This window comes from Uloborus diversus, chromosome 10 (assembly GCF_026930045.1).
Source record: "Uloborus diversus isolate 005 chromosome 10, Udiv.v.3.1, whole genome shotgun sequence".
Taxonomy (NCBI): Eukaryota; Metazoa; Arthropoda; class Arachnida; order Araneae; family Uloboridae; genus Uloborus; species Uloborus diversus.
Window position 1 is genome coordinate 94,747,379 of NC_072740.1, and position 23,796 is coordinate 94,771,174.

Here is a 23,796-nt window from a genome sequence, read left to right on the forward strand (position 1 = left end):
AAAGGAAATAATAATCACCTACAGAAAATTCTGTTCTATGCTTTTATTAAGTTAAATCCCCCCCCCCCCCCTTTTTTTATTATTTATTGTCATTTCTACTGTGATTGCAAAAATCTGGAAAATCAAACTTATAGAATTAGCTCTTCTATTCCAGGGACCGAAAAGTTTTTTTTTTTTCGAAACAAAGAAATTTTTAAAAGTTTTTATTTTTGTTCAACTACATAATCACTCTCGTTATCAACAATTTTCCGTGTAGTGCACAAATTTTCATACCTGGATAGATAAAAATTAATCGGTTTTTGAACAAAATATCTGGAGATGGCATTTTAAATAAAGGACTGTTCAAGTTTTTTTTTTTTTTTTTTTGTCACAAAAAGATCGGAATAAAGGGAAAGAGATGGTGTAATGTCAGGTGAGTGAAGCAGCCCACCACAGCTCATTAGTTTTTCAACGGTTTGCATTGAGTACTGTGGTCTTGCATTGTCATTTTTCAGGATTACTCCTTTTGAGTTGATAATAGTGAAATTATTCTTACCACAAACTGCACCATCTGATTTCCCATCTGATTTCCATTTCTTCCAATCGCCGAAACACTTTCTATGAGACAAAAACTTGAAAACTTGGCTTGCTTCCAAGCTGACATTTCCGGACATTTTGCTCCAAAAATCAATTCATTCTTATCTATTCGGTATTGAAAATGTGCGTACTAGACGGCAAAAGGTTGTTGGTAACGAGGGCAACTACGTCGTTGATTAAAAATCAAAAATATATAAAAATATATTTCTTTAAAAAAACGTTACTTTAAACCTGTCTTCCTTAAAAAAAATCATGTAAAAATGAAACATAAAAAGCAAACATAACTATAACTTTTCTTTAAAAAAATACTGTTTATTTGCCTTCATTTTTAACAAAAGTAAAAAACCATTAAAAGAGTACTATTTCTTTTTTCAAGCAGCCACAGACGTGCTGTTGTCGGTATTGGTTGGTGGTTCATCAACGTACTTATTTTCCGTCTTTCGTAAAATCAAATACATTATCAGTACTATCATACTTGAGAAGAAACAAGACGCAGCCACGACATAAACAAGTACTTCCGGAACACTTTCTATAAAAGTGCTTATTGTAAAAGGTATTAACATTTCTCCAAATGCTCCACCAAGAACTAAAAGAGATGCGATTTTATTTGTAACATTTATATATGAATCTAACCAGGCTAATGTAGCTGGGAAAAACGAAGCTATTCCTATTCCAATAAGAACTGATGATAGCCATAAGATCCATTCGTGATTGGACAGAGTTAACAGTAATATTGCCCCTACAGAAGTTATGCCTAGGTCATATGCTAGCAAAGTTAAGTTGCTGAATTTAGTAGCCAAGAAAACTGACGCAAGTCTTGATATCGTAAATGCTGCCCAGAATGCTGATGTCATGTAAGATCCTGTTGTCGTCGTCAGCTTCAAAGTTCCTTTCGCAGCATATGTTGTTAACATTTGAGCAAATCCTATTTCTGTTCCTGTCTCTACAAAAAGTAACAAACCACATAATACTACAAGCAAAGAAATGAAAGCAAGACTTCTTTCTCTCGTTTTGTTATGTTTCTCTCCTTGGTCGCTGCTATTATTGGATGAAACAAACAAAATAGCAAATAACAGTATTGATACAATAAAACCATAGCAGCCAATAATTGTGAAGGGATATGTAACTGGTGGCGTGGACATTGCAGGAAAATTTAATTCAGTAGTAATGTTTTGATTTAAAGTGGTAAAATTTGGAAAGGATTCATCGCTCAGTGTGTAATTGAAACCAAGAATCGAGGATTCTTCAGTATAATCACCAATGAATGATGCAGCAATAAGAGGAGCTAATAAACATCCAATTCCAAAAGTGAAATGTAGTGCTTGGTAAAATGGTCCACTGTCCTTTCCCCATAAATTCAGGCAGAAAACGTTACCACCTGCAAAATATGTAACGGATTAGTTTAATATGCTATAAACTATTCAGATCAATTTTTACGGGCATCCAAACCAATGAAGTAGAGCCGCAAAAACTTGGCCTAATATGAACGAGAAATGACCGAGTTTATTAAATTGCAGGGTTATGAAGAATGAACGCAACAGTTTCTTCATGTGACTTTTTTCGACTTGCCTGAATGTTGCCGAGTTTTCTGGATTCAGTCGGGTTATCGAGTGCCAGGTTTGAAGGACTCTACTGCATTAGTATACGTGACATAATGAAAAAAAGCTCTAATCTACAACAGCTACAGTGAAACATTCAATTAAAATAAGAAGATCCAAGAACCGAATTTTAAACCAGACTTCTTATCTAGAATTGAAATCATAACACCAGAAGCGCAAATGTGAAGCATCTATTCCAATGAACAATGCCTTGCAAAAATATTAAATCAGAAAACTAGCTGACCCAGCCACGCGTTGCTGTGGCAAAGAAGTTGGATTAAAATAAACTTGAACTCATTATTTTGATAGAATCAAATAAATATTTTTAATAGAGCTTAAAATAGTATAGCCGATTTTATAACATATGAAATTGATAATGGGCGTTATTCAATGTAAAAACGATTCCTAAATGCTCCTGGAAAATTATGGGCAGCTGATGTGGCCAATTTCTGCCAGTATCATGTCAAGCCAAAACCCGGAAAGTTTTCCCGATAAAAGTTAATAACCTTCCTGAAATCATCTCGTAAGCCTCTTGAAAAAGTCGAAGATCTTCCCGTTTGAAGTTAGTCGTATTTCTGGAACTTTAGTGTAAACTTAGGAAGGGATACAAAAAAAAAGCTTAGCACCTTTCTGATTTATTAAGGAACTTCTATAAGCAGTAATGCAAACATAGCCAAAGCTTAGCCAGAACTGCAAGCAATTATCGAAAATTTTTACTCAGTAACGTTCAGATTTGTTTTTTTTTTTTTTTTTTTTTTTTTTACCGTTTAGGCTGAAGAAAGTACTTATTGAATTCAATAAGTACTAACTAAATTTTCTATGGAAAAAGCACTATACTTACGCTTTGTAAATTTTGTAAGTATAACTTCAGCAAAAAAAAAAAAAAAAAACTTGAAAGTGATAGTAAATATCGAAACTGATTGTAAAATAACCGAATGTAGAAACTAAGCGTAAACCACCATACACTTTTAGATTCTACACTACATTTTATTCACATTAGCTTTCTCTATAGTTTGTAATCAATAACTTCTTTACAAAATACACTAACTAAATTAAAAACGTATAAAAATTAAATTTTTTCAATGAAGTAGATAACATTGACTTCGAACTATTGTTTCTATTATTTGAAAACTGAAAACTGTCTAAGCACTAAGTTGTGCACAATGTTCTTGATCAACCAGTCTTTTGCTAATACGAAAAGTATGATAACTTTCCACGTGTGAGTAGGCAATATTTCGTTGCCCATAAGAGAAATATTTATGTTTCAAGTACAAACCGAAAGAAGATATTTTTTATTCTTTAAATCTATTTTTGGTCTTTGCAAAAGCTAAACGAATCAAAAATTGAAGCCTTTCAAATGTGTTTGAAAATTATGACGCTAATAATGGATTACGTGGCAACACAAACATTTCTCTTTTAAACTTTTCCGACAAATATTGTTGACTTTTAATGTAGAAACGTGTACCATTGCGTAATTTAGGTGGGTTTAAATCGCGAAAAAGAATAAATTGTTGAGCCAATTTTCAACCGGAAATCGTGTAGACGCATTCCTGGTGTATCCAGGGAATTTAAAAATTCATTTGGAGTGTTTACTGCTTTGTTTTCATCGACAACTGTATAGGCTTGTTCAGCATCAATGGGGAGCTTTTTTTTTAAAGCCGTCAGTAATAGCTCATTATTCGCAATAATTGTAGCTAAGACAGAGTCATTGCTCTGTTGTTATACGTTGCAAATCAGTGTTAACTAAGTCGGTGGCCCAACTATCAAGTGACGGCATATCATAATAACTAAGTGGCAAATTTGAAATTGAAGCGCAAAAATCTTCAGTTAAAACTAAAGCTTCATATTCATCTCTGGTGTAAAATCTGGATTTGGACATATGTGTGTTTGTTAAACTTTATGAAATACGTCTTCAAACGTGAAAGTAATATAGTTTCTCCTTAAAAAATAATGATTGTGTTGGATAGTATGTCGTCAAAATTGTTTTAAACAGTTGACGAATACTGTTTCTCCTTATGTCAAACCTGCATTAGAAAGTGTCAACTCCCAATGACTTTGTGCTACCAATAAATACAATTTGCGAGATGCATCAGGATATGTATTTGACAGTCGACAATTGACGATCCACAAATATTCCTGTCTGTTCGGGAATGTTTACCGAAAATAAAACTGCTACAAAACCAGCGCGATTACAGAGGCAATTATGATTTTTAAAAAATTAAATTTATCTGGAAATAGACTCTCAATTAGTTCACTTTTCGTCTCAACGGCAGTGCAGAAATTGTCTGGCTATTTGTTGTACTGTATATTTTGATACAGTTCAATTTCACCGTTTCCAATACTCAGCAATTGCTTAGAAAATACTTATGCGATTAGATTATTTTGCGTTTATACTCGCATGTTCATGGCCAATCGCATTATCTCGTCATTACGCTATAAAAAACGTTTTTTTTTTTAAACATGCGTTGATTTCATCGGAATAACTGGTAATGTCTGCCGGAAGTCCCCAGACAGTATTCAGACAATTTCGCCTGAAAGTTTATCGTTGCCGTTCAAATCTTGCATAATCCTATGATGTGCTTCGAATGAATGCTTTTACTCATGAGCCATAGTACACTTATCCCAAATTATAATTTCATGCAACACTACAGCCATACCACGTCTTTTTTTCTTTATTGTACACATTGCGTTTTGTTTGTTATGAATATCTAATAGGCAACATTAAAGCTGAATTTGCTGTTCGTGTACCATCTAAAAAAAAGTAGCAGCAATGCCTGACGATGCAATTGTCACTGCAATTTTCTGTTGCGAATGTATCTTTGCAAGAATTAATGATATTAAAAATGTCCTGTTGAACAAAATAAAGAAAATAGTTGTTTTCCGCTTAAATTCATTAACTTTCCTGAAATAAACCTTGAATATTTTTGAAGAATTCAGTAGTCTTCTTGGTTAAAAAGGCAGTTATGATTCTGGCACCTGCAGAGAAGCCTAACGCAGAATTAATATAATAGCCTGGAACCTTCCTGCTTTTCTAAGAAAGCTCTCAAAGCATTAATACATGCATTGCCAACGCGAAGACAGACTCTCAAGCAAGTAACTCGAATGTAGTTCCTCTGCAATTCTTGCAAAGCTTCCTGCTCCAGATATGTTTTCTCACTCATTGGGTGTTGAGTCAATCTGGACAAACCGCAATCACTCCGAAACCGATACATCTATTAAATACGTTTAGTTAATCTTGATACTGGTGGAGAAAAATACTTTTCACAACGGTGTGAAATCTGCAATTTGTAGCAATTCAAGGAAACGTTTTGAAAAACATAGTTGATTTTCTCAGGAAGTAAATAATAACCTGTAATATCCCGAAACGTTATATGGAAATTCTAAGCAACATCTCTGAGTTTTTTTTATCATGGTGTTTTTAGCAGTAAGTCATACGATGTTAGAGTTACATCGATTAATTAACTTACACCGCCATCTATTAAGAATTTTTAGAACTAAACAATTAATTCACACTATTATTGCATAATTAATATGAAATTTGCAGTAAGAAATTATAAAAACTATCCTATCTTTTAAGTTGGATCAAATTACAGATAGGTATGAAATTTGATAAAAATCGGTTCAGTAGTTTCGGAGTTTACCCCGAACAAACATCGTGACACGAGATTTTTATATATATAAGATTAAAAATATACAATAGGTAATGCCATAAAAAATTAAAACATGTTATACAGCATTGAAAATAGCATATAGGCTATTTTTTTAAATAAGCAGCATATGAGTAAAGTAAACTATAGAAATAAATTATATACAAGATAGTAAGTGCTACTGTTTCTTATGAGCTAGTTTCTACGAAAGAGATGTGAAAAAAAATTTATTATTAGATTTTACATTTATTATTTTAACACTTATGAGATTAATGATATCTTTTGCAACATATCATTATTCTCATTTCCTTTCATCTTCTCTCTATACCCTGTATCAATTTATATTATAAAGTAATATAAGAATTAACATGTCTTCAAGATTTTCAAGTTCATAGCTTTAGTTCTCCGGTATTTCAGATTTACTCTTGATATTTACGATGACAACATGAAATGAATTATTATCTTACATGTGCAAACAGATCCTGCAGATGCACCACTTATAACCATTAGTCCTGTGAGAGTTCCAATATTTCTGCTCCAAGGAATTCCAAGCATCGAAATGGAAGTAATTAAATTGCAGACTGCTAAAGCCGACTGTTTGTTCTTCAGCATATCAAAAGCAATACCTCCTGTAAAATGTATTTTGTTAATGCAAAATACTCCCACATTTTATCAGTAAACAATGAAAAAAAATTCTTTCAGTGGTTACATGTCGTACTTTACTTTATGGATACAATACATAATAATTTTGAATATTTACTGTAGCTATTTTTTTCAATCCTCTTTCACTGCAATCGCAGGGGAGCCACCTTCGGTGAGTGCTTCGTATTATCTTTGAAGGACTAGGAGATAAATTGTGACTACGGGTCTATTAATAAAACTTGGCTATATCTCGCCTAGTTTTTCATCAGCCAGTGTAAGAATTTCATTAAAAAAAAATTCGTTAAATGTTGCATTTTTTTCCTTTTCAAACTTTTTTCCCTATTACCTTTAAAACTGGGCTTCCTTCAAACCAATCAAAATATTATTTATTTGACGTCATCTGTGGGGACAAAAAGTGCTTAAAATCATATAAAACAGGATTCTTAAAATTAATTGATTGAAAGTTTTGATTCGAGGTACACAACTTCGACAAACACAACCCCAGTATACCAAATTGTATGTTTCTAAATCTTACCGTTTTCCCAGCAAGCACTCCACAACCAAATAGATATCAATGTATTATATGCGTAGATAACGGAACAAGTTTTGTGGTTTCTTTAAAGATTAGCTTTAGCTTAATGATTATTTTTTAAAAAGTAATTCATGTTTTATCATTCAATTAAAAAATGTTTTGACTTTTTCCTAAGTTCGGGAAGAATAAAACGTTTGTCAAGGGTTAAACAAACCTACATTCTCGTATTTTAACATCGTTTTTCTTACACTATCTTCTCTACGTCCTCCGTTTCGTTGAAGACTTTAACCCCTGAAAGCACAAGTTTGATTTTATTTTTTGGAAAAACCGGTAAAAAATAACCGAGATGTTTTTTTCTTTTTTGACAGAAAATGAGTAGGCTAAATGACTAGTTATGGGCATGGTTAAGGGTTTTTTTTTTTTTCTCGTTGGTTGTTGATGAACTTTAATGTTGCAGTTCTAGTTCATGAAAAAAAAAACGGTGTTAGAACGTAGAAATTGCACTTCTATAGCTGTGGAAATTTCATTAATTTTCAACTATTATTTATGTATATGCTTTTTGAACTAAATTGGAACATACTGCTTCATCTAGTTATGATCTCACGCGTTTAGTTATGGTCATACTAAAACCTAGTCATGAATATGCTAGATGAATTCTATTCTTTTCGGGAAATACACATTAAAAGTATTTACAAATATTAATAACATTTATTTTCCTTTCAATAGAATCTTTTATGGATTTTCTATATCGGAAAATCAAAGTGTCTAGAAACACCTGTGCGAGCAACATTAAAATTAAAATGTGAATAACTAATAGATCGCTTTGGAAAGGTTCGACTGAACGACAATAAATGAATCAATATAAATAAAATAATTAAAGTATTCTACTGCTACATATTTTATTTATCGTTTACAAAATTTAGCCTTTGTTTGATCATATTATTATTTTCTAACTAATCTATTGCAAATAAACTAGTTTCATTATTTTCTTTTTAGAGCACAGGCACGAAAAATAAATGTTAATACAGTTGGCTCTCTGTTTAACGACTTTCAAGGGACCACAAAATATCGTCCTTAAGTACACTGCTTGACAATTGTTAAGGAACAATTACGCTTCTTGGAATAGTTAAGAATAGATAATGATTAAAGAAACAGAATGAAATATATAGTTAGTAGGGAGAATGTGCCTTTATTATAAGTACAAAATAATACAGATATTACAGCATCAATGAAGTAAAAACTTAAAAATAAAAAAATAATCCTACTTAGATGATTTTCATACAACCACAAAAAAATGATCTTGGTCAGAATGATGGAGACATAAGTACCTTAATATGGTGTATGATTACCAGGGACACTGATGCACAATTTACATCTGTTTTCCATACTCCCCACGAATTATTGAGGGGTGCTTGGGGGATGTTTTCCCACTCCTCTCTCAATTCGGATTTGAGTTCTTGTACTGTTTTGGGAGGGACGGTTCTTCGCGCAACACGCCTGCCAAGAGTCTCCCAGGCAAGTTCAATTGGATTTAAGTCGGGAAAGTAAGCAGGCCACTGCATACGGAGAATGTTTTCACTTTGTAGTGTGTCTGACATTTCAGTGCTTCAGTGTGGCCGTGTATCGTCGTCCGTAAAGAGAAAGTCTGTACCTACAGCCCCCCTAAAAAGACGAACATGGTCCAGCATAACATCTCTGCAATACATTTGCGACGTATCGCTTTCTTATTCAAAAATGTGAAGCGGTGTTCTGCCATTGTGCATGATGCCTGCCCACACCATGACGCCTGAGCCGTACAGATCACGTTCGCAAACAAATTTTTGTGCATAACGTGTTCCACGCTCTCTCCACAGTAGTTGGTGACCAGAATCACTTGTCACACTGAAACGAGATTCGCCAGAGAACATCACTCTAGACCAATTTTGATGATCCCACCAACATGTTCCTTACATCAGCGTAATCTCTCTCGACGATGGCGTGGTTGAACTTGGATGCAACGTACGGGCTTCCGTGCATACAAACCGACATTATTTACTCGCCGTGAGATGGTTCTTGCAGAAACATGCGTACCGGTAGCGGTTGTTAGAATTGCAGCTATCTGTCCAAGAGTGAAATTTCTGCTCCTTTTTGCCACGAGGGCTACATAGCGATCTTCTGAAGGTGTGGTGCTCCTACCACGACCCCCGGCATGCTTTTGCAAAACATTTACACCTTCAGCGGCCGTCTTTAATCGGGAGATGGCACTTTTTGATACACCCATTGCAGAAGCAACAGTGGTGACACTTTGACCTGCTTCCAGTCGTCCAACCGCTCGTCCACGATCGTAGATACTCAAATGATGTTTTGCTGACATTTTACTTTTAAGTATTTCAAGAACCAAACAGAATTTCAGAGAAAAACCTTTTTTAACATCTCGCACTATTTTTGTTAAAAACCAAGCAGCTTGAATTTTCGTACGAATCTTGAGCGTGTATGCACTGTCTTTTATACAGATAACGAGCTTTGGTCTACCACGCCATCTGAACTTGAATTTATTTCCATTGGCCAGGTGGTTGAGGTACAAATTTGCATAAGTCACTTGTTCCTTAGCAATTGTCAAGCAGTGTAGAAAGCGTCCTTAAATAGATTGCTTTCAACAGTAAAGTGGTCCATCTGGGACCGTGAAAAGCCGTCGTTAAATAAAGAAAGTCGTTAAATAGAGCGTCGTTAAACAGAGAGCCAACTGTAGTTTTTGAAATTTTTGTCTTTAGTTCTTATTAATATGTGCAGAGAACTAAAATACTTACTTTTAAGTTGTGCGCACATTAGCTTAAAAGGATCTAAAATATTTTAACTAGTGCCAAAAGTGCACCAATATGATAGAAGAGAAGCTTAGGAATGAGTACCTATGAATGAAAGTTCGATCTTATGAAAACAGCAGTGTCAGTTTTTTAAGAAAGAAATACTTCAAAAACTTCACTATTGGTGACTGAAATGCATTAAAATAATAAATCTCATTCTCACTGTCGATAAGCACTTATATTTGGAAAAAATGTGGAGGGGGTATTCTCAAAAGAATCTATTTTTAGTATCGACTGATATTGTTCGTTAAATATGGATTACAAACTTGATATTAATAATACAAGAAAAACTTGCCCATTACTGACTGGCTAATCATAACTACACTGTAAAAAATTCCGAAACGTCGCTAATTATTTCCTGGAAACGTTTCGCAATTTTACAAGTTTTCACCTATTTCCTGTGAAAATTAAGAATATTTGTCAAACAATATAATGAATTACTACAAGTTGCTCTAATGCAGACCTCTCACGTTTGTGAAAAATATATTTAGCTACTAGTTTAAAGGTTAACTGGACGATTTTATTCAGTGCATCGGCCATCTAGATTGACTGAGCTCCCAATGAATATATGTCTCTGAATTCCGGAGCTTTGCAAGAACTCCCTGTAAATGAGATGCCCGATGCTTACTTGCAATTCTTTAGCTTTGATTTGAATTTAGGTCGCCATAATTCTTTCTTAATAAACCAGGAACTTAACACCTGAGTACGTTTTATCTGAAGGTTCTAGACACATGAACGATTTTAACCGGGGAGACTTCAGTATTATTTAAAACGATTCAAGAATATTTTCAGGAAGAGCTTAATAACTTTTAACGGAAAACGTTCTTTTTTTTTTTTTTTTTTTTTTTTTGCAAGATATGTTACTGGCAGAAATTGGGCAATTTACCCTATTTAGGAAGTCTAAGTTTTTCTGAAATTTAATTTTAAAAATCATTATACAAACAATCATAATAAGGAAATCAAATTCTGATAAGTTGGCATATTCAAAATCGTTTCTCGTTATTAGATAACTTTTGCTAAAAAAGTTTCAAAATCACTTAGAAAACACTAATTTATGGTTATCTGTTTACTTTTATGATATTTAACGCAATAACAGAGATATATTACATGTTTCCACACCAAACAACTGCTTTTCAAAAAAGAATTTGCAACAAACTTACAGCAAATTTTCAACATGGTGTGCTTAAGAAACATGTTATATAGTGGTGCCATCTATGGTAAATAACTTAAAGTATAGTCAGAACAAACAACGTAAGTAGAAGCACAAATTTGTAAATTACAGCAGACACGTGTTTCGGCGTTACAGGGAACGCCTTTTTCAATGCAAAAAATAATGAGCTTATGGATGAAAAGACATCCGACCGTCGCTTTTGTCGGATGTCTTTTCATCCATAAGCTCATTATTTTTTGCATTGAAAAAGGCGTTCCCTGTAACGCCGAAACACGTGTCTGCTGTAATTTACAAATTTGTGCTTCTACTTACGTTGTTTGTTCTGACTTTACTATTCAGCACAAAGGTATTTATTTATCTAACTTAAAGTATAGTCTAGCCTAGATATTTTTACTGGAACAGATCTGAGACCAGAGGCTGAGATGGCAGGGCACGGGAGGTCACCGAGGCCTTAAAAAATGTCCTTATTCGGCAAATTTTGTTTGACGATTCCGCAAAATTATCTTCACTCGGCAAATTCGGAGTTCCATTCGGCAAATGGAGAATTTCCGCCTTCCTAAAAGTTTGAGTCTACGGAGCTAACCTGTCTGAGAAATAAAACAACGCAAGATGCAAAATAGACCGTTTGAGTACGCGCATGTGTAAATTTTCGGGTAAACTTTCGCCCGGGTCAGAAACGGGCAATATGAATTTAGTTGTTAAATGATTTCATAAATACATTTTTTAACACCGTTAAAACAAATTATTACGAAACAAAATAAAACTCTGTCATAAAAAAAAGAAAACGATTGTTTAGCACGTAAACGATGTTAAATACCTTTGTTATCAGGCATTATACTTCCATAAAACTATCAACGTTTATAAGAGGAAAAATTTTAAATCAGGCAGTGCTTTTCAAAATGTAGGAAAATGTGTAGCTCAGTCACAACAAAATATCTTTTCAAATGAAAACCTTCATAACTAAAATGGTAAAATTAATGAATAAATATTTTAAAAACAATTTTGATACAATACTTTATAAAGGCTTTAATTTTAAGCAGACTATATTTAAATTAACAATCTTGTTTCTACTTAAAAAAATTATTGTTTCAATTTCATTCGCTTCCAAATTTAAAAATGGAATTTGAAATGATAAGATGGAAAATAAAATGCATACAACGCAAGAATTCTTTATGTCAACAAAATTGTCTTAGTGTTTTATGAGAAAAAGAAAGAGTTTAAAATTTATTTAATCGAGGTTGCCCAGTTAAAAAAATCTGTCATCTATTTTTCGTTAATGATAACTCCACCAGAAAGTGCATTTCGGTTTTACTATAAAACCGTTCTCCCTATTTCTTGAAAATGGCTGTGATATAACTTATGTTTGAGAAGGTTTATATTTGGGAATCTTATGAATGAACATTTATTTATTTTACGTATAAATTTCAAGGGGTATGAAAGTTCGAAAATTTTAACAAAAATTGAAACTTTAAAAAATGTATGTATGAATTCAGTTTAAATGAATTATCTTAAAAAGTAAGAAAAAAATCAAGGTTAAGGTTTAATTTGCACTGAAATGTGTCTTCGCGTTTTGCAGTGTTGTAGTATTTATCTAAAGGGTGTTCCTGCTTAACCTGCACAGTGCACAGCCTCTATTTTCGCACCTGTTAGTCCTAGATGCATACTTCCATTTGCAAAAAATAGTTCAAAATCACATGCATAGTTAAGATATTGAAAGACTGAAGTAAAAACTAAAATGAATTAAAAAATACGAAATTTATCTTTTTATACGAGCCCTATGTCTTTATGTTTAGGGAAATAATCTCCATTGAAATATAATTCAAACACAAAATGTTTGAGATAAGTACAGTCAATAATCACCGAGATATGAAACGCAGCGTTTTGCGATTTACGCCACTTTACACACTCCATCTATAACAGCTTTTTGGGAGTAATATAGCAGCTAACAAGGGTTTAAAATTATATTTGCGCACAGAGTGTTTTTTTTTTTTTTTTTTTTTTCAAATTATTCGAGCTTTTGGAGTGCGTATTTGCGTATCAAAGTATAACTTTTGCATTTATTTTGGAATAGCCCAATGGAAAATATAAATACTTTGTTCCAACTACATCTTTTGCATGGATCCCTTAAAACTTTGAATTCGAATATCTCCTTGAGTTTTGGTCGCACAAACGTCAAGTGTTTTGTGTTACTAATATTTCTCAGTGGAGATTATTTCCCTAAATGTAAGTTACAGGATCCGTATAAAAAGTTAAATTTTGATTTTTTTTGACTCATTTTATTTTTTGTTTCAAACTATCAATATCTTCTCTCTGCATTTGATTTCGAAAATTTTTGCAATTGGAAGTATGCATCTAGGAATAACGGTTGCGAAAATAGAGGTTTTTTGCAGGTTAAACGGAAACACTTCGTATATTCAAACTTAATTTTTATGTTTGAACTTTCCAATGCGTTCTTTTCTTCAAGTTTAAAAGTTTTTTAGTAATGAAATGCATTTAACCTTTTGCTTGATAGCCTTTGCAAACGTGAAAAAAGAGAGAGGGGGGACATATGTAAAACACAAGTTAAAATGAGTTATGTAACATATATTTTTTAACTTGGTAGCTTTTTTCAACTTACGCCTATATTAAGAGAATTTACAGAACAGTTTTTAATACTGTATATTTCCAACAAACTCAGCACTAGTGATTGCAATTACGGGCCAAAATTGCAATACCGGTATTTGGTATTTTTAAAACGTGACTACCAATACCGGTATTAATACCGGTATTAGGAATTTTCCAAAAAAGATCAAAAACAGATTGTTTAGTTGCCGCATTTCATAAATTCGTTCAAAAAGTCAATATTTATGAAAACGTTTTGTAGAAAATATAAAATGAAAAACAATTATCGTAATATAAGATCAAGAATAGTAATAAACATAATGCATCTTATGAATTGTCACTAATCATAGTGCACAAATTTACATCAGTTGAAAATACTAACTAAATATTAACGCAAGTACTGGTAATGTGCAATACACTTCCTCTAATTGCCTCGAAATCCTTCTTCAAATAATTTGGTCTCTTACCTGCTAGTGTGTGTGTGTTTGTGTGGGTGGGTTTCTTTGTATTGTGTGTAGTGTTTTTTTTTAAATTTATAGCTGGTTGTAGTTTTTCTTCGAGATAGTATTCATTTCCAATGTATTAACATCCTCTTCAAAGATTTTCTCTTGATGAGGATCGGTTTTTGAAGTTTGCATTTTATTAACCTGGTTTGAAATTTACGATGACTTTAATTAAATTTCATCTTTTTTTCTTTTAATATTCGCTTTCGTTTTCTTTTCAAAATTCTTTACAATTATGCAAGTATCTGAAAATATTTTCCAGTTAATCGTGCCTTTCCTCTATGCAAATTTTCAAGACACTGTAATATTGCTAGACGTTATCTCGCCAAGCATTCAGATTAATACGAGACAGGACAGCACACCAATTCCCAGTGACAACAAATTACCATTTTTATACTAATAAGAAAAGATTTTTCTTTCAAAATTCAGTATAGTTGAAACACATACTTAAAAAATATATATATCGTAGTATTGCTGCAATTGATGGTTTTAAATAGATAGAATTATCACAGCACAAATACATTCGTACTTCATATGCAATTAACTTTTACAAAAGGGCTAGTGAGCGATCAAGGAAATAGAAAAAATAAAAACATGGTGTACATAGACGCACAAAAATGCGATTCATCACACCATACAGTAATGAAAATATCATTTTTTAATCTTTCCGCTTCTTTTATTATTGGATATTCCCTAAGTTCGTGCTTTTGAAGCCAAATCTATACATCAACAGATTGATTATGGTACTGTCTCATCAAAAGAGAAATGTGCATAAAAAATAACAGCAGATATCTATTAAGTTAAATTGAAAATTCTTTAACTTAAAACATTTTATTATTTTCGACTAATACATAAAATACCGGTATTTTACCTCAACTAATACCGGTATTACAAAATTCAAAATAGCTCCAAATACCGATATTCGGTATACCGTTATACCGGTATTGCAATCACTCTATTCGGCACTATTTATAAAACTCAATCACACTCACAGAGCAAGTATACAACTAGAGTGGGAGCTTCTTTATCCGAGAGATAGAAACTGGTTATCCACAGGGGGAGAAAGTAGAAGAAAAATACAAATGAGTTTCTATGTTTGGCATATTTACCGTGATATAATGGTGAGCTTAAAGTACGTGTGTAACTAATTTTGGGCCGTTTAAGACCGTTGCGCTCGCCAAAAATTGGCGACCAAAAACTGATTTCAAGCGTACAGCCAAATGAATCGAGTTTTATGAATAGTGCCGAGTAGTGATTGCAAAACCGGTATAACGGTATATCGATATTTCGAGCTATTTTGCTTATAGCATACGCTCTAGTTATATTGCAAGAGTAGCTATATGACTCATACAGAACAACAAGCAAGCACTGAAGATCCGACTATGGTTTACAGTACAAGTCATTCTGAAGTTAATTTATATGGGTCGCAAAGCTTAAAAATACTGATGTGCTATTATAATACAATATGATTAATCCTGAGAATGTTTTTAGTAGAAAAGGATGACTTGCTCAACGTTAGGAACTAGCGTGATATCACGCACGTTAAAACCATGATAGAACTTCGAGAGAATTAGTAGAGATAAGCTCAAAGCGGGTGAGCTAATTTTGAAAAAAAAAAGGTTTTGTTTATATTAGGAACTTCTTCATTCATAATCCTCTTTAGTTATTATTGTTTATATTTAAACCAACAATTTCGGGCAAATACTTATTTTTAATTCACAAATCTTCCAAAGACTTAACCATTCCAAAAACCTGCTTTGCCCGGGGAGGGTAGGCTCAAAGCAGATAGTCAATCTATTCAAATTAATTATTCAAATTAAACCAACATAGACGATAACGTAGCTCACAGCTTTGATAGACAATGCTGTCCAAATCAGTGAAACCATGTTCAAGTGTAGGAAGTTCAGTTTTCCTGTAAACTGTGTCGGGTTCGGTTACCATCAGTCCAAAAGGGCACCAAAAGGTCTTTGCATTTTTTTCAGTAAGACTTGGAGACATGTAATCGGAATCTCACGACGATAGACGCGTTTTCTTTTGTGTTTACTGACCACTTACAAAATAAGCGGAACTGATAAGTCTTTCGCTAATTTTTCGCAAATAAAGGCCTACCCAGTTTGCCCATACCCGTTTTGCCCAAGTACATGGATCCTTTTTTTTTTTCAACTATAACCACAAATCTAAGACACGAAATGCCAAGACAATCCTTAAATGTCCTCCCTAAATGTCCCAAAATTAATACTTAAAATTAACAAGGAAATATAATAAACCATTTTTGATTAATCTCAATTTTAAAAAGTCGAAATTTTTTTACGAAACCAGCTAAAAGCTTTACTAGCGTCGTACTTTAAAAACGCGTACGCCAGGGATCTGTGATTATGCCCGTATTTAGTCGATAAGTGAATATTTTTACAACTTCCTCAAATTCTTACTAGTATTTAAAAGTCGCAAATGCAACAGTTTACTCGCTTTGGACTTACTTCCCCTACGACTTCAACTAAATAACGTAAATGAGATACCCACCACCTAAACCTTATCGCAACACACATATATGCACAGCGACTAAGAAGTCACTTCACTAGACCTTCTGATGCTGCGGACATAAATGAACGCCTTCACCAATGAGTTAATATATATGTATTTCAGATTAAAAAAAAAAAAAAATACTGGTAGTTAGCTTCTGTACAACAATGTGATTGTTTCAGTAATTTTTTCCGAGAAAAGAAGGATAATAATAAAAATTAATTGTGAAGATTCATTATCGCGGCTCTCACCAAGAAGTAGCGGTCAAAACCGCTTTTATGTGTATAGCCTAATTATAATTCTTGCTCGCACTCTAATCAAATTCTAGCTCTGTGGTCATACTCTGGCAAGACGAAATAAATACGAGTAAAAAATTTAGTTGTGGTGCAAACTTTTTTTTATAATTTCGATGATGGGCAGTGCGGAAAACTTACCAATGGTGGAACAAAGTGTACATAAAAAAATTTAAACTCTTTGGACAATTTCTTGATCTGTCGCAATTTGAAATTTTAACCAAATACTTTTATTATTATTTTTTTTAGCAAAATTAGAAAAAAAAAAGTCTTTTTTTTTATTTTCAATGATGAGCAGAGTGGAAAAAGTGTCACAGGCAGCACTAAATTCCCATAAAAAAATTTGGGGTGTTGTATCATTTCTTCCTTTGCTACAAATGCGTAGAAGTTTTTGCCAATTTCCCGATTTTGTAACGTTTTTAATAGTTTATCAAAACGTTAAAATATTTTTTTTTGCTGTATTTACTTAAAATAATTAAAGTTTGTTACATATGATGCATTTTTAGATGCTTGGTGTGTTATAAATCAACTACTGATTGCGGATAGATTTGAAAATTTGAAATATACGATTAGAAGACATTGTGCCGCTCTGTTTGCTTTGCGTTCAAATCCAAAGAAAAACAGCCTAAAATTCACCAAAGAAGGGACGAATGTACAGAAAATTTCTGCTTATACCCTCCCCCCCCCCGTAGAATATTTTATCTACATTGTTTTAGGCAATAGAAGCCTTTTCGCGGCGAAGTTATGCATTTAAGCTCTTTAACTCCAATTACAGCTTCTCATAACCATAACCCATGGCTCCATCTAACTTTTTTGCACCATAGACACGTCAACAACAACTTTTGTCAAATAAAATGCCATTTTGTAAAACACTTTGGAACGTTGACCTGCAAGATATTTCATCTTATCAAAATTTATAAATGATCCCGTTCGGTTCAAAAAAATTATAATACACACACATAAAAATACAGAAAAGAAAAATCAAACATTATAAAGGTGAAAAGCGGAATTTCTTAGTAAGCTGTTGAAAATACGTAGGCTTGAAACATCTCAGAAGTATTCAGTTCTTAAAATAAGGAAAGAAACTAACCTAGCATTGTGCCAACGAGATATCCTACAGATCTTGCGGTGTAAATGAAAGCTATATGTTGAGTATCAGTTGCAACAATCTTTTGGAGATCCAAAAGGCAAGGACCCGGTACAGCTATGCACATGCCCTGTGAATTACAAAAAATGTTACAGCAAAATTTCTAATCGGAAGTTGTAATAAACCTCTATATTTTAATTCTTGTATAAATTTTACAATTTGTAACTTACCTGTATCTCATATGTCATGTAAGAAGTTTAGAAAAGCAGATATCTTTTTTTTTTTATTATTTGTTTTTGATTTTAAAGGATCTCGACCTGGAATAAAAATATGTGCCAGACTATGATGCAATTTTATCACCAACCCATTCGAATATTTATAGATTTATTATTTATTTATTTATTTATTTTTTCACAACCGCGCAGTGGAAACATTAGGTTGGTGAGAATTTTCTGCTATAAAACGTATCCACTGAGTTTCATTTTTTAAGTCTTACTTATTTATTTACCCCATTTTCGTTAAGTGTTACTTAAGGTAGGTGCACCAATTATGGACAGTTTAAGGCCAAGCGAAAGTTCTAAAGGACCGAATTCCCCTAGTAGACTCACTATGAAAATAAAATATATAGGATATCAGTTTTCCCAGAATGTAAACCTCTACATACAACCTTACATACATACATACAACCTTATAAGTAATTAAATGAACAAAAAGAACGTAAGTCAATTCAACTGAAAAAGTGTACACTAAAAAAAAAATTCCGAAACGTAACTGAGTATTTCCTTGTAACGCTGCCGGATTTCAATGGTTTTTATCCACTTTCTGGAAAAATTAAGTATCATTGCTGAAATGTTTCCTGAATTGCTACAAGTTGTACGAATACAGACTTCTCACTGTAACGAAAAATATTTTTAGCTCCCAGTTTAAGGATTAACTGAGCGTAGCAATAAAGTGTATTGGTTCCATGACGAGTACGGTCTTTCAAGACCGATTCCACTTTTAACTGAAACGCCAAAGTCCAAGGACTAGGTAGTCATTGAAAGAATTGCAGGCGGGTCAAATTATTGATGAATACTTGCAGTTCTGTCTTAACTTTGGCCATGTTCGCAATACTGCTTTTGGAACTTCCTTGATAAATAAGGAAGATTATTCTATTGCTTAAGACATACGACTAGCTTAAAAAGGAGTTTCCTGAATTTTTCAGGGGGCTCCCAGGATTATTTCAGGAAGGTTACTGAACTTCAGCGGAAAATGTTCCTAGTTTTTGGAGATTGGGCACATCAGCTGCCCATTATTTTCTAGGAACGTTTCTGAATCGTTTTTACAGTGTATTTTTCACCAGTTGGGGCCACCTATGAGCTAGATGTGGTCACCTAATATTCCAATTGTGGCCATTACAAACATTTTCCTTAAGAGTTAAAATCCAAGTCCAATATTAGACACACAATTAACAGAAAACATGTAAAAAGAATAGCAATGTTTTCGTATGTTTATTCATTTTTAAAAATATGAATCGGTAAAAATAATGGAATAGTAAGCGGTAGATGAAACCTTTGGCAATAATAAGAAAGAAGATCCGCATATATATAAATACAACGTGTCTTTGCAGCTTCAGGTTGTCTGATGATCTGCAACTGCATGATATTATCTGCAGTTCGACACAAAAAATCACCTTTTCTTTTCCAGATAAAGTATGAATTTCACTATTTCAATGCAATTGAACTTGTTTCAAGGAACAACTGCGCTACAACCTCAAAAGATTTCCGTCCCATCATTTACTCATAACCATAAATTATGATCGTTTATAATGTCACTTGACTACAGTTTACATTTTTCCTAAGTATTATGGTTCCTTGAATAACGTTGCAATAGATTTTCACACTATACTTAATACATTCTGCATACCCACAACGCCACAACTATGCCAGTACATAATCTAGCTGTGTCCATAACTATGGTCACAAAGAGCAAAATGTACGGCTTCTGATCCAGTTTTGGCCAGGCTATTTTATGCAAGTTAGTTACAAAACTTGACACATTAAAACTTGATCTTACCTTGACAGGAAACACTTTACAATAGCTAAAAATATGCAAAACTATTGCTGCTGTAAGTAAATTATGAAAAAACACTCTCTTAACAATGAGCAGTAACAAATACACTCGTCCAACAAGTGCATCCTGCATCTGGTCAGAGGAAACATTCCGGACTTCTCACAGCGAAGGCTTTGAGAAATGCTATTCAGATTATAAAACAAACTTTGGAATTAGTTAGAGTAGTTAATATTCTTAGTATTTCTGGTTTGAATGTGAAACTGGTCACAACTGGTACAGTGGCCAAAATTGGTGCACCTAACATATCAATCTTCAGGTATTTGTAAGGCTTCATTTATTTCTAGAACTTCAAATACACTCATTCGGGGTAACTGATGCACAGTTTCAGTATTTTAAATTGCGGCTCTCATATTTTAATAGTGCATTGTAAAAAAAATTCCGAAACGTTACTAATTATTTCCTAAAATGTTTCGGGATTTAACAGGTTTTCACCAATTTCCTGAGAAAATCAAGTATATTTGCCAAAAAGGTTTCTGAATTGCAACAAGTTGCACGAATGCAAACTTAACACTGTTTTGAAAAATATTTTAAGTTACCAGTTAAAAGATTGACTGAGCGTTTTTAGTAAGTGTATTGGCTTCGATATGATCACGGCCTCTCCGTACTTACTAATTCCTCAATGATTTACCAATTGAATACGTTTCTGGATTCTGTAACGTTGCAAGACATGTGAGATGCATGGTACGTAATTGCAATTCTGGCGTAACTTTGGCTACATTTGCAGTAAAGCTTTTGGAGCATTCTTGGTAAATCTAGCAGGTGCGAAGCTATTCTTTTAAACCTACCTATGGTTTCTCTGAAGGTTCAGGAGACATCCTTGATTCAAAGAGATTCAAGGATAATTTTAGGAAGGTTACTGAGTTTTAGCGGAACACTTTCCTGTGTTGTGCAAGATATGTTACTGGCACAAATTGGGAAAATTAGATTCCACTATTTTCCTGGAACGTTTCCAAATTGTTTTTACAGAACAATTGTTGTTGTATCTACTGGAATAAAACTGAAGAACAACCATCTTCTTTCATATTATTTCTGTAGCATGTTTTTCTGTGATTTAGCGAGAATTTCCTCAGTTTTCCATCAATTTCCTTGGTTTACCCTTCATTTTAAAGCTTATCGTGCAGGCTAATGACGAAAAATTGACCCATGGTCTAAAAATTATTTTTTTTGTCAAAGAAAAAGCTGTTTATATAAAAGCATAAGAGAGTTTTTCGGGTAAATTTATAAATTTAGCTTGTGCTATGGCCGACAGAGCTGAGTGACTTGATCAATAGAGTATTCGGCTGGTAACCAGCTGAACGAGAGTTCAGGCCTGCCAGAGACGATAAATTAGACCGTTATCACGCATTACATGTACACTTATCATACAACAAGTAACACACGTAAAACAATAAAATAAATGAGACGGGAACGCTCCTTGCTTTTTTTTTTTTTTTTGATGCAGCCTGTATAAATTGCCTCTTATTCGAAAGGTCTTTTTTTTTTCTTTTTTTAAAGCTTCGGCTCCGCTCAGAAAACTAAGCATAAAGGTTTAAGATTTCAGACTACAAGGGTCATCTGTTGTGCAGAAAAAAAAAATTATCGCATACTGAAATGCAGATTCTTCTAATGACAAATTTTGACCCTTTGCACGAATAAAAAAACTCTACCCAAAATTGAAATTACGCTTTTCATTTAAGTTAACCAATGGATATTCATGAAACTACGAAAGAAAGCATAAAAATTACTACCAACTTCATATGTAAGACATCTTTTTTTCTTTTACTTTCGGCAAAAAATAAATAGCCAGTCACATTTTGACTGCATTCGAAAAGCTACGCTTAAAAAACGTACTTAGGTCAACTGATTTTGTATTTTCATCGTTCGGTTAAATGATGAACATGCGCTGCCATCCAAGCCATAACAGTTCAAGCAGCCTGCTAAGTCAAATCGTATAAATTTTCAAAAATAAAAAACTTCTCTTCAATATCTTATCTTATATATTATTTCTGTGGACTGTTTTTCTGTTGGTATGCGAGATCTTTTTTAGTTCTTGATGAAATTCCCCTCTCATTTTAAAGCTGATCGTGCTGTGTAATAACGAAAAATAACCTACGGTCTAAACATCAATTTTTCGTTAACGCTCCTTGCTGTAGCAAAACCTTGCTGCAGCCTTTAGTTGTTATGCAGATTTTATTTTAACAAAATTATAATCCAATTTTCCATTTTTTTTTAAATAAAGCTTAAAAGCACTGGACTGAATTATTCCGTAAAACTGATAGGTTTTTTTTTCGGTAGAGCGTTCAGCTAGAAGCTAGCTGAACTTCCGGCCCGCCCGGGCTGTCTGCCATTATAGCTTATTTAGATTAATATTTCGCATTACATGTACACATAACCTATAACAGATAACCCACGTAAGGCAATAAAATAAATGCGACGGGAACGCTTCTTGGTTTCTTCGACTCCTTTATGCAGGCTGCAGTTATTATTCAGGTAATTTGACTGTTAATCGAAGGGTGTTCATTCTTTTTTTTAAGTTTTGACTCCGTTCAGAATACTAAACGTAATGTAAGCATAAAAAATTATTAAATTTAAAAATTCAGATCTCAAGGGAATCTTTTTTGTGCAGAAAAACTTTTTCTTTGTACGCTGAAATGTAGATTTTTCTAATAGTCGCGATTTAAGTCGGAAGTATTACCGGGCCTTTGAATTGCACATTTTCTCCACAACCAGGACACGCCCCCCCCCCCCTCCGACCTGAAACTTTTGACATGAAAATAACTCTTGTGAAATAGTGAAATATTATAAGTGATAATTCTTTTATCGACCAATTATCCTCTTTCTTCCTATAGAAATCAACATCCACTGTTTCAGTTTGAAAACATTATACGGATTCTCAAACGGCAGAAAAATTGATTTTTTTCGCATATACTAAAAACTACCGAATATTTTGAGCTCAAATTTTGAATACCTGTTTAAAATACTCTTCTATATAGATAGTTTTTCCATTAAAATATTATATGGTTCCTGATCATATTGTTTACGAATATTAGTTTCAAAATTCATAAAAAAATTTAAAATTATATTTTTGATAAAGGAAATGACGTTTTTATTGTTGGGTTGATTCATACTTTGATATAAAAAAGAAACAATGTTTTCCCTACCCAAGGTGGTTTAGATATTATGTATAAAAGTATGAAAAATCTTTTTAACATTACGAGACGGTTTTTTCTCAATTAAAGTGCGAAGCCATAGCTGGAGCAAACTAAACAAAATTCTGTACACAAAGTTAAACAATGATGCTAATCACAAATATGTGATTAAAAAGGGTGGTTTTCATACAAAATTTTAAAGCTAATACTTGTTTTAACATTAAGACGACTTCTTAACATCAATTACGTAATAGAATTATGAAGAGTACATTATTTCAGAAAATAAAACACCGTTTACATTTCTCTAGTGTTAATAGCTTTCGAATACGAACGAGTGTTTTGTTTTGTTTTCTTTCTATGACTCTACCAATTGTTACATTTTTTAACGATATTACGAATTTCTTAAAGTGACATTATATTTGGATGTACACTTGCTGGTTAAACTACCCTACACTAACACGTTCAAGTTAAAACTTCTTTTCTATGAAGTTAAAAGTTCATTAAAAACTATAAACTATCTGAACACTTTTATAAATTGATTTTGAA

The 23,796-nt window shown here is 33.1% G+C and overlaps 1 protein-coding gene across 1 annotated transcript; it reads right to left on the reverse strand.

The window, feature by feature from the left end:
- Nucleotides 1-936: 936 nt before the first annotated feature.
- Nucleotides 937-18,128, reverse strand: LOC129231745 (sodium-dependent glucose transporter 1-like). The gene is made up of 3 exons (XM_054866105.1): nt 18,014-18,128; nt 6,289-6,450; nt 937-1,954 (listed from the first exon to the last, which is right to left on the reverse strand). Exons 1-3 carry the CDS (start codon nt 18,018-18,020, stop codon nt 948-950), a joined length of 1,176 nt encoding a protein of 391 aa, XP_054722080.1. The 5' UTR covers nt 18,021-18,128; the 3' UTR covers nt 937-947.
- Between the last annotated feature and the right edge of the window lie 5,668 nt (nt 18,129-23,796).

What these genes read in the sequence shown, in the direction of transcription:
- LOC129231745 (XM_054866105.1), bottom strand. An exon ending in TGCAGGATCTGTTTGCACAT is followed by an intron (nt 1,955 to 6,288) that starts GTAAGATAATAA and finishes CATATTTTGCAG; the next exon opens with GTGGTAACGTTTTCTGCCTG.